Here is an 11,447-nt window from a genome sequence, read left to right on the forward strand (position 1 = left end):
ACTTCTTGCTTGACTTCTTGCTTGACTTATATGCTCTCCCGGCGTCAATGGTAGAATTACGCAACAGCGCCCCCGGCTTGAATGGTAGAAATGCGGTAATGCTTTCCCGGCCTAAATGGGTTAAACAGATATTTATTTTGGGTTTTTTTTTTGGTGCAGCCTCATATCTGTTCACACCATACACAAATGCTTCACTGATAGAGATACCCAAATGGCTGCAAGTCTTCTTGCCTTTTGACAAAGAGCAAGGCAACTCCACACTTTCTGACTTTTTTTTTTTTTTATAATCCCCGGAGAGAACATTTATGGCTCTGAATATAGGGCTAAACTAAACCCTTTTTTACCATTTGAAATCTGATGGCAAAAAGGTGCTTAATCTGAGATTTTTTTTATAATGATTTGAATAAGAAGAAGTTTAGACTATGCCATTTGTGTGTAGTTCTTGATATAGGATTTTTTTTTATCTTAAATCTTAAATGTTCTTTTTAGTTGTGGCTAGCTGCCCTGAGTGCCGAGTTGCACTTTCATCAAGTAGCATGATCTAGAGCAGTGGTCTCCAACCCTGGTCCTCATGATCTGCTGTCCTGCAGGTTTATAGATGCATCTCTTCTCAAACACAGCTGAATCAACTGAATGTTTTTTTTTACCAAGCCTTTGCCAAACTTGATGGCATGCTGAAAAGGAAATTCAGTCATTTGATTCAGCTGTGTTGAAGCAGGGATAGATCTAAATCCTGTAGGACAGTAGATCTTGAGGACCAGGGTTGGAGAACCCTGATCTAGAGTGTATGAACTCCAGTTAACGATTAATAAATTACTAAATTATTACCGCCACAATTTATTCTTTCAGTCTTTTTTAATGTAATATGACATCAAATTAGTAAGTGTATCATTATCTAAGAATATTCAATATTTTCTTCCATGTGTTATTACTCAAACAAGATGACTCATAGGAAGATTGCAAACTTAGGCTGAGGTAGCATATCAAAGCAACACAAATTCAAATGTGTATCCTTCTTGGCCAGCAGATGGCACCAAACCCCTTTAGGCTAAGCACGAAGTGAAACCCAAGCATGATATCTCCACAGTATAAGCAACAACTTGTTTCCTTAATTTAGATTTACACCTTGACAGTTTAAATGGGCAATAAAGTAGCCTTTCAAAGTTATTTATCTCCTGTTCTTAAAGGCTTACAAAACCTGATAAGTCCATTATAAAAATGCCACAAGAACTATCGGGAGAGAATACAATCTTTATGTCAAGCACTTTAACATTTAACAAAGCATACACCATGGGGTTGTGTGTGCTACAACCACAATAAAAAAAAGTGTGAAGTGTTTTTTTGGTGAATGCACAGGAAAGAGTTTCTTTTGGCCAGGACTCATCAGTGTGGCTCTGCAGGACTGGCCTGTGGACATGTGTTTCTATCACAAGGTGGTGAACATGCCTGGAATGAAAACAGGCCAAGCGAGGAGCCTGTTTAGACAGGACCAAGTGATAACATCTACTGGGCCACTCCGGGATAATGTTTTGTAGAATGTTATCAGAGCTAACATTGAAGTGTGGGAAATACGCAGGTTTATCAGAAATTAAGTTATGCTCATTGATTCTGTGCACAACACAGATGTAACAGCTCAGAGACAAACATAGATGGCTTCTCACTGACAGAGTCAATGAGGCTGTGTTTCTGTCAGGCTCAGATCTTTCCAGAAGGCTGAGAAAAAACTAAATTGTGCATAACTTTCAGAGATGAAGTTGCTCTCCAAGTACGATAACTGTTATCAGTGAGCCATGTCTTTGCAATGGAGCAAAACACAATAAAGTAAACTCTTTATGTAAATCTAACCTTTCTTCAAGTGTACCTAAACCAGGAAAAAGAGGTCAGTCACAAAAAGACAGCTCTATTTCAGTGGACTTGGAGGAACTAAATTAATAACCCATGCTGGACTGCTATGCTTTGCACAATAAAGAAAAGAAAATCTCCTGCATGCAGAGACGTTTATATAAAAGGGCAGCTGTTCTGTTTACCACAGCGATCAGCAGGATTCCAGCCAACTGGTCCAAAGAGCTTACCTGTTCCACAGACTAAGCAAAGAACCATGAATTGTGAACAGTCTGGATTTCAGCATCATAGCCCTTGCTAACCTGGCGAGCCAGACTGATAATGTGTGGATCTTACGTTTAATCCTCCGTGTTATTAATCTGGGACTGCTCCTGTCGTTTCTGTTCATAGTAGAGACGCGTTCAGAAAAACCTTTCGACTTGATTGGGTAAAGTGACACCAAGTAACTTTCTCCCAAGGTTTGGTTTTAGACAATCACAGTGATAAATAGCAACAAACGCCATGAAAAACAACAACAACTAACTCTTTTATGCTCTTGCTTTTCCTCTCTCAAAGGTAAAATTGTGGACCAAACAGGTGCCCTTCAACACTACGGTGGTTTATTGGATTCAGCTGTGGGCTTGGTAGCTCTTGTTTTATGTCCCTCCTTAGAAAAAATTAAATAAACACTGGAACGCGATTGGTGGTCGTTTTTTGGGTTCGGATATGAACTATTTAAGCTGGAGGTGCACAATATGATTTATGTTGTTTGCAAACTTACAAATACAGTGAGTATTCAGCTTGCAGGTAAAGTTAATCCATTTTGTCCCTAAACTGTGTTTATGATCCAACCAATCCTTTTTTTCTTAAAATCTTAGAGAATTAAAACTTTAATAATTAAAATTGGATTGAGATTGGAATCAAGTGTAAGAGTGATAGTTTTAAGGTGCCTTCAGACAAAGCGCGGCGTCTGCAGCGAGAGCGGTGGATTTACATAGTATCCCTTGCCAAACAGTGCAGGAAAGCGGCCGGCAGTGAACTCCATGGAGCGAGTATTGACTGGTCCTCTCTCAACTCGTGCTACGAGAGAGAACTGAGGTGTTGTCCAACAGCAGCACTGCATGAAGAGAGAGGAGCAGTCATCGCTGAAAAGAGCTGAACTTTTCATTTTAATCGCGACACAGCAGCCAATCAGGGACTGGTTGTAGACGAGGCCTTTTTCACTTTAAATGGAATACAAAAAAAATAATGTTAAAAAAGGTAGAAATAAAGAATGCTCTCAATAGGTCTTTAGGTGGCCTTAAAAACAGCAGTTTTATTTTAGTCCTGATCACTGTTCATCATCATCCTCCCTTACCTCCAGCTCAGACCCTGGTCTGTCACTGCCCACTGCCAGCATAGGTGCTTTCTGCAGGGGTAGATTTACAAGGACGTCCAAAAGCAGCTCTGGTTGAACCAAAGTGGCACTTAGGATCTTTTTTTTTAGCGCTTTTGAGCTTTTCCAAAAATGATGGTCTCTCTAAGTCTTGTCAAAAGATGTGCATAGAGAACAATTTAGCAATAGTCCATGAATTTAAGTTTCACCTGTGCTTTTATTGTGAAAAGCCATCAAGTCCTTGACAGGAAATACCAAGGGGTTACCAGGGTAATGGCAGGTCATAACTGAAGGATCCGAGAGGCTGACGATTTACTAAATATTAAACAATCACTCCAGCAGGTAAACATGCCCACTTTTATATTCTATACCAGCACAGGAATGACATGTGATGTTATGCAATAATTTAAGTCCGCAACAGCAGCACTTATGCTATGTTCAGACCGCAAGCAGCAAGAGCAGCCAAAAAGCGCATGCTGCTTAATTTTTTATGCTTCTACTAGTTTAGTTCTGAAGCATCTTTGTTGCTCTGGCTGCGCGGTGGAAAACATGGGTTTGATGCACGTTGGGCGGAGCTATCCTATCCTTTCTTTGCCGCCGCGGCTGGAAGGTGCTTTTCATGTATGTAATCCAAACTGCATGTTCTGCCGGCATATTTCGGCATTTTAAGTTTATTTAAGAGTTAATAAACTGTTTCAGAGGAGTGATCATAATGATCTATATCATCAGCGATGTGTCCGTCTCCCTGCCAGCTCCCAGATCAGCTTCTCTGATTGGTTGACGCGGCGCTTCGAGCAGCAAAAATGTAATTTTTCCAACTCCAGCAGCTTCTGCGTTTGCAGCGCCTCAGATGCTCAGAAGCTCACGACGCGCTGCTTCAGCTGCTCAGATGCGCTGCTGCTCAAAACACGCTGCGGAACGTTTTACTGCACCTTGATGCACATTAACCATTGACTTTGCATGTAAGCTATCTCCTCCTGCGGCCTTGGCTGCTTTAGGTGTGAGCTAATTATTCTAATCAAACACATACACTCACAAACAACATGTTTACCTGCACAAATCAAGTAGCACTGAATAAGTAGATATGTTTGATTCAATTCAGAGCTTAATGGGGGGAATGTTGACCTCTGAATGACCAAAAAAGATTTCTTCAATATCTCTGAAACAACGATAGCACACTTGATTTTCTTTTAATCATTTTTTGTGCTAAATATATGTTAGAGGTTTTGATTGTAGGACTGACTGGCACAGATGTTGGCAGAATCATATCTAGTTGGTTTCTACTACAGATTGATACATTCAAAAAATCCTTGTCTTCATGTCACCATCTGTCATCACATTTAATGCTTAATGGATGTGCTTTCAGAATCTAAACTGTTGGGAGAGAGTTGTGTTTAAAAAATGACGGGCCCATAGCAGAGAGACAACTTTGGGATGCCTCCAAGAGCTTTTGTGAAACTTTGCCAGCTGACATGGAATGTAATAGGTCTCAACGGGAGAAGAATTTGGTTAGCAGTACCTCTGGATTTTTTTCTAATTTCCTGAAGAGAAGAGGACATTCTGCCCCGTATGGATAGGGAAGAAGCCTCCCAGGAGAGCTGTTACCATCTCTCATTATGGCCACACCTCTCTCTTGGAGTACTTAGCTTACAACTTGCAAACTTAGCAAAATGTAACTAAACAAAGTTGCTCCTTATGTACCACCTCATTTGCTAGCTGTTTTTATTTTATTTATTTTTTTTTTTTATGTGTAGATGTTAAACGAGTGAAATCGGAGAACAGTGTTTGCATGCATGGTGTAATTGCAGTAATGGGTAGAAATCCAGCTGCGGTAATGTGATTCAGGGAGCTTGGAGAACAGCTGTTCTCTGATTATAAGTATTTACTGCTCACATGATCACTTCAGAAATCAGACAAATGCAGAAACCAATGGTGAGGATGGATGTTCCAATAGTTGTGCAGTGATATTTCTTCAAACATAGTATATGTTAAATATCTTTTTTACATATAGTAACACTACATAAACACCACAATTAGTTAAGTGCCTATCTACAGAATAATAAATATACTCATCTGTTTTCGATTATTTCTGACTGCTAAAGACCAGGGATTCAACTGCTGTGTGCATTTATGCATTCATAAGCAGAAGCATGCCCAGAGGCCTTATGAAGTGCCTGCTCCTTACTGCTCCAACTCCAACATACACCTATACAACTCAGAGGAACAAGACAGCAGAATAGTGGAAGACTTGAAAACCTTCTTATCCCCTATCATCTGAAACACTGTCAAACACTGAACATGGAATTAAAGCTTTATCTCTGGATTACCACTAAATATAGACACTTGGGTTAAATCCAACACAAAATCCATGCCATGCATGTCCTCTGATTCCACGTATTGCATAACAAGTCCAGCTTAGTAATAAAAAGCGGATGAGGAAGCATCAAAGGATGTCCATGGGACAGAGGGAGTAAATAAAAAAAGAGTTTCAATGTTAGCATATTAGTAAGGCTCTTGTGAGGAATCTTATAATATATAATGGTGTTATAGATTTGCTGGAATCCCTTTTTAACCATATTTTAAAGAATAAACCTTAAAAACACTGTAAACAGAATGTGAGAAAGCAGATATGACTACAAAGGTACATACCTTTGAAAGCGGGGAGTTTTTGCAGCTCCCTGCTGCTGCTAAGGCTGAAACGAGAGGAGCTTTGCCTCTTGTCCTTTTTGACAGGTGTCTGAGAACCTGGCTGCTTCCCCTTTAGCAGCTGAGTGGTGGGAGGAACACTGTTGCTGGTCTTCCTGTTAGAGCTCTGTAGAAACAGGAGAACAACCCGACATCACTTACATGACACAATGCAGGGACATGCCAAGCAGAGTGGAAGCAGCAGCTTCTTTAAGATTCTTACAAATTTGTAGCATGTAGCTTAAAGAAAAGTCTAGCAATAGACTTGTACATGTATTTACAACCAGTATTTGCTTTCTGCTAAACAGGAAGTTGTTCAGGAACTAATACACCAGAATTAGTACTATGTATAGAAGCTAATAATGAAAGCATATTTTAGTAAAAAAAAAAAAAAAAAGCTGACACAGGGGAAATGAGCCCTGCTAATCCACTTAGCACATAGATATGTGAGACAGTCTACTCCTTATGTCAGATCACCTGAATGCAATGCATTCTCCCTGCCTGCTGGGATCTGTTTAACAACACGCTCCTGATGGCGCAGATCAGGCTTCAGCTGATGCAGCTGTGGACCCGTCTGTTGTCTGACTCATAGTGGATTTATCACATTCATTTAAGACCCAGCTAAAACTGGCTGTGCAAGAACAGGAGCTTAGGCTGTGTCACTTGGAAGGTGACTGTTAAAGTTTAACTACAATTTCAGTAGGAATTTGTAATAAACTGGATAGAATTTTTTTTCTTTATTTGTACAAGGCACTGTTGGACCTTTTTATTTCTGTTAAGGAAGAGTAATTAGATTGTCTGTGACCAAGTAGCACTTAGAAAACAATATTAAGGAAGGAACATTTTGGTTATGCTAAAAATTTAAAATGTGAGGTTAATAAGAGATTGGATCATAAGGAATAAAAACAAAAGCTGCAGGGAGAGAGAGGTTGTTGGCCTATGAGATACAATCCACCCAGTGCAATTCTGTGTATCTTTTTTTTTTTCTTAAATTAAACCATAGATGAACATTAGGGATGATCACATTTCCCAAAAATCAAAATAGCTACTTTTTACCAACCATGATCGTAATTTTTATTTAGATTTTCTATTAAAGTAAGCAGAAACATGTAGATGTTTCATTTCAGAGTTTCATTGTTTTAAGGCTGCACCTATTGATTGTTGTGACATATTACCCAATCAATTAACTTTACAACTAACTTAAATGGAGATACTTTAAGAAAATTTACAATTTTAAATAAACAAACATTTGACATATGGAAGGAAAATTTTATTGAAAATCTTCAATAAATTGCAAATAGCAAAGCTTGCAAAAAATATACATTCTTAAACATTTAAACGTTTTATTTGTTAAAAGAAAAACGACACATTCTTTTTTTTATAAATGTTTATCATTCATATCTGCAGGGTTTTGTCTTAAATACTGCTCTAAGTAGGGTTTTTTATTCTGCAAAATGTGTGTTTTAGAGTCTGTGTACCATTACTATAGAGCATCCGACTCAGCAATATTTACACCAAAATTGTAAATAATATATAGAAAATTAGCATTCAGGATGTAAAGAGTTAGCACCGCTTTATCTTGACCTGGTTTAAATTATGTACAAAATTTAGTTCAACGGACCTTATATGATCCAATATTAATCAATAAATCCAAAAACTAATCAACAGATTAATCAATAAGCAAAATAATCATTAGTCAGCCCTAGCAGCAAGGCTCTCTTCCATTCTGTGTGGCGGGAAACCCTCTATAATATATTACCACCTCCTAATGAGCAGAGTAAGAAAATTTCTTAGAGCCAATTTATGCTTCTGATGCATAGCCTCTGCAACCATCTTTGTGTGACCACGCCCCCCGCGCAGAGGCTCTGCAACCATCGTCGTGCACCACAAAAAAATCCTGACTACGCGTCGGACGGTCGCAAACCCTCGTAGACCTCAAGCAGCTGTGAATGGTCTTTGGTATGCCTTTCCGGCTGTCTGTGTGGTCGTCTTTCTCGATTCAGTGCCGGGGCGCGCCATTTTCAAAAACTGAGGAACAACTGCAATGGACAACTACGACAAAAGGTTAATCGAGGAGGTTCGGAAGTACAATCCGCCCAAGTTCTCGCAAGTTCTCAAACAGGCTCCCCTTGCGCTTTGGCGGGAAACTGCTGTGCGTCCCTAAAAATTACAGATTGACGGTGCAGAAGCATACCAGCAAAACTGGTTCACGACCAGACAAAAGCTGCAATTGATGTGTGCATTGCAGAAGTCTAATCTGCCCTTTACTCCTGGTAAACAGAATGTGATTAAAAATTGTTTTTTGTTTATTGTGATTGTTTTAACATTATTTTAACTATATTTTAGCATTAACATGCTACTCAAATATTAATAATCTAGTTAGTATGAATGCTTGAGATCCAAGTTACCATTAAAGCCATCTTCAGCCACCTTTCTATTAGGGTTGTCATGATACTAAAGTTCTGAATTGAATATTTAATTGCAGGACAAAAGTGCAGGAGCGGTGCAGATCAGTGCAGGATAAAAGTATTAATTGTACTGAAAAAAATTATAAATCGGCAAATGGGTGAGAGCGCCACTTACTGGCCAGGAGGAGTTAAACATATAGCTCTCACCTTTAATGCAATCACTGTATTGGTTTCTTTAAAAACTTACTGGCTTCTACATTCGAAGACAAGGTAACAGCCCCAAGAGAGCTGAAGGCATCTTTTACTGTGATAACATTGCTGCTTCACCTTCAGACAGCAATAAGATTCAGGTGCGACCAACTTTATGTCAACGACTGCCCTTTATAACAGCTAGCTAAACATTAATAGCTGGTTAAATTCAACGTTTCAAACTATAATTCCTAGAGTCGTTAAGATAAACAGTTTGCTATAGCTGTGTATTGACAGCCGATTCAAAAAAAAAAAAATCATCCATATTTTCTTTTATTCTTGAACTCAGAGTCGAAGTCAAAATAATACAAGCATCCTGACAATCTCTATTTATAGAGCTTTTATATTGGATAAGGACAACAGTAATGAAACTAGAGGCAATGACCAAGCAAAGTCAGGAAATGTTAATCTTCAGCTGCTCCCTTTTTTTATTGAAGTTGAAACAACCTCACAGCCAGACTGCGCTATCAAAGAATCTAGTCCTTTTATTATTATTAGTTGCTTAATCTATAAAGAGCCTTGTGTAAATTAACATAGCTCTCAAAAAAGTCTTTAGACTTACAAAAGCAAAAATTTCATTTGCATTTTTAAATGGCAAATGGATTCAATGCATAAAAATGCCACTTCTGAAATTCTAGAAGAAACAAAGTTAGAGACCAACAAGGTTTCTCCGTCATACATGGAAAATGCATGTATATTTTGTATAGATATGCTTGAATAACATGCTTGAGTGAGTTCTTCTTTTGGCAAACTGCTTCTTTTAGAGCCTCTATACTCCAAAAGATGACTAATACTAAATAAGTGGACAATTATTTAAATTATTCACAATTAATTTATTTGTTTCAACCCTTCACTTGGAGATATTCATAAAAACCCTGGATTGTTTGCAACAGTATGAGAGACAAGGATATTTCTTTCAACCTATGTCAATCAAAGTATAATCCATAACTTGTTCAAATTGGCATAAAAGTGAATCCCCATAGCAATAAAATAAAAAAAAAAAAAATTAAAAACAATTAAAAAGGCTTAAGTCAAACAAAAATTGCAGTAAATTGATTAATACTATGATATTGTCAGAAAATTATATTGGATTAATTCAACTATTAATTACAAAACAATAAAAGAAAATCACAATTCCTAATGTAAGCTAAATGTAAAGGTTTACTATTGATACTTTCTAATGCTGCATATGGAGTGTATCAGGTTTGGATTGAAAGTAAAATAAAAGACAGCAAACCTTAAAAACAAAGTGTCTATTTTAAGAAATATCAATTATATTTTGTTATAATACACTGTTCTATCTAAGCAGCTCAAACCAAATAAATACTTTCCAAGTTATTATCCATTTTAATTTGATATATATCAGTTAATATAATGTATGGAGTTTCTTCCTCATAAAAAAAAAGCATCTAAGCATTTCAAAACAACATAACAGAGCTGTGAGAGCAAACTGTTGTTTTTGCTAAGGGGTCACCTTCCAGTCAGTCTCATACCAACCCACGTGTTCTATCAGCATTAAAATATAACTGCTTCAGCAGCTCTTGATAAGATTAAACCTTTACACCCAATCTTGGACTAAATCTGACTATGTGGACAAACCCTGACATCATAAATAATGGTAAGAAAATAAGAGTCGCTCTGTGTAATCCAGAACACTTCGTTCAGTTACTTAAAAATTTTCTTAGATTATTATTCATTTGATCAGTTATACGCATATATCAGTTTTACTTTCTAGAAATTTAAATTTTGGCCAGACAAATGGAACACCTTAATGATCCATTTTAAGAGGGGATTTCTACATTGATAGAGAATAGGGAGTGTTCTCATTTACCTCATGCTCGATATTCTCCTGTCCTCCACCCTTTCCCACTTTACCAGGTTTTGGAGATTCCTGCAGGAGAAACACTGACTTCAGTTGTAACTCGTTTTAACGAAAAAAAAGCATCATAGGACAGAAATTAAGGTTGCCCACCCAGCCACAATAATGTTTCAGTCCGGAGTTAGCTAGCTATTGCTGCTTTAAAACCATTATAGGCTATACCGGTCAAATAGCATGTAAATGGCACCTATGTAATGTAAAAAAAAAACTAAAAAAAACTCAAAAACATTAAAATAAGCGCAGCAAATCAGTTAATATGAACAAAGCAACACGACTCTCTCAGTGCTAGTATGTTGGTGAAATAGAGGCTAGCTAGCAATGACTGGTGCTAAGATGATGGGACGTTACATTAATAACTGAACGTCCAGTTAGTGTCCGGCTTATTTCTAGATCCACTAATATATAGTAAATGTAGACTTCATTAGCTGCAAACACAAACTGTATTTAGTTCGTAAAACTCACCTTATCCTTTTTTGGTTTATTCGGCATTGTCTAAGAGTAGCCGCCCTTGCTTTCCTCTCGGATATTCCACAACCAAAACCTTGACAACTATCCGAGCCGCTTGGAGCTCTACACTGCAAGGCGGTTCAGCCTGTACTCGCGCTGTGATTGGCTGCTGACAAACAGCTGACTACCGCGGCTAGGACGCATGGGTTATGGGCGCCCCCTGTTGGCGAAAGTTGGGCTATTACAGAACATGAGACAGCAGGGCAAAAATACTGCTAAAATTTAAATAAGAAAGAGGGTTTGATGTCACCTGGCTTCTCTCTTACATTGCTATATAGGTAAATAAATTATGAAATATTTGTCAGTAAATCTCTGTGAAAGTACATGTATTTTCATATAATTTTCATGTTGGATCTTGCAAGTTTTTGATTTGATTAATAAAAAAGTAAATCCATAGATATAGTTTATTGGTTTAATGAAAGTCAGTGATCCCTCTCCATATCTGACTGTGTAGTAGAACTTGTGTTCAAATAGAAAACTGAAAGAGTTGCTTGAAGTATTTTAATTTTACTGTTTCTGTATT

At 37.8% G+C, this 11,447-nt stretch overlaps 1 protein-coding gene across 2 annotated transcripts in view; it reads right to left on the reverse strand.

Moving 5' to 3' along the window:
• LOC107100298 (serine/threonine-protein phosphatase 2A 56 kDa regulatory subunit gamma isoform-like) overlaps nucleotides 1-10,989 on the reverse strand; it is a 33,219-nt gene extending 22,230 nt beyond the window's left edge. For both annotated transcript variants that reach the window (XM_015398735.1, XM_015398734.1), the window contains exons 1-3: nucleotides 10,880-10,989; nucleotides 10,370-10,429; nucleotides 5,846-6,008 (exon numbers count right to left, since the gene is read on the reverse strand). In XM_015398735.1, coding sequence (XP_015254221.1) covers nucleotides 5,846-6,008; nucleotides 10,370-10,429; nucleotides 10,880-10,906 — 250 coding nt within the window. In that variant the 5' untranslated portion in view covers nucleotides 10,907-10,989. The remainder of the gene's footprint in view (nucleotides 1-5,845; nucleotides 6,009-10,369; nucleotides 10,430-10,879) is intronic.
• Between the last annotated feature and the right edge of the window lie 458 nt (nucleotides 10,990-11,447).

This window comes from Cyprinodon variegatus, unplaced genomic scaffold, assembly GCF_000732505.1.
Source record: "Cyprinodon variegatus isolate N-32 unplaced genomic scaffold, C_variegatus-1.0 Scaffold956, whole genome shotgun sequence".
In the NCBI taxonomy this organism is placed as follows: domain Eukaryota; kingdom Metazoa; phylum Chordata; class Actinopteri; order Cyprinodontiformes; family Cyprinodontidae; genus Cyprinodon; species Cyprinodon variegatus.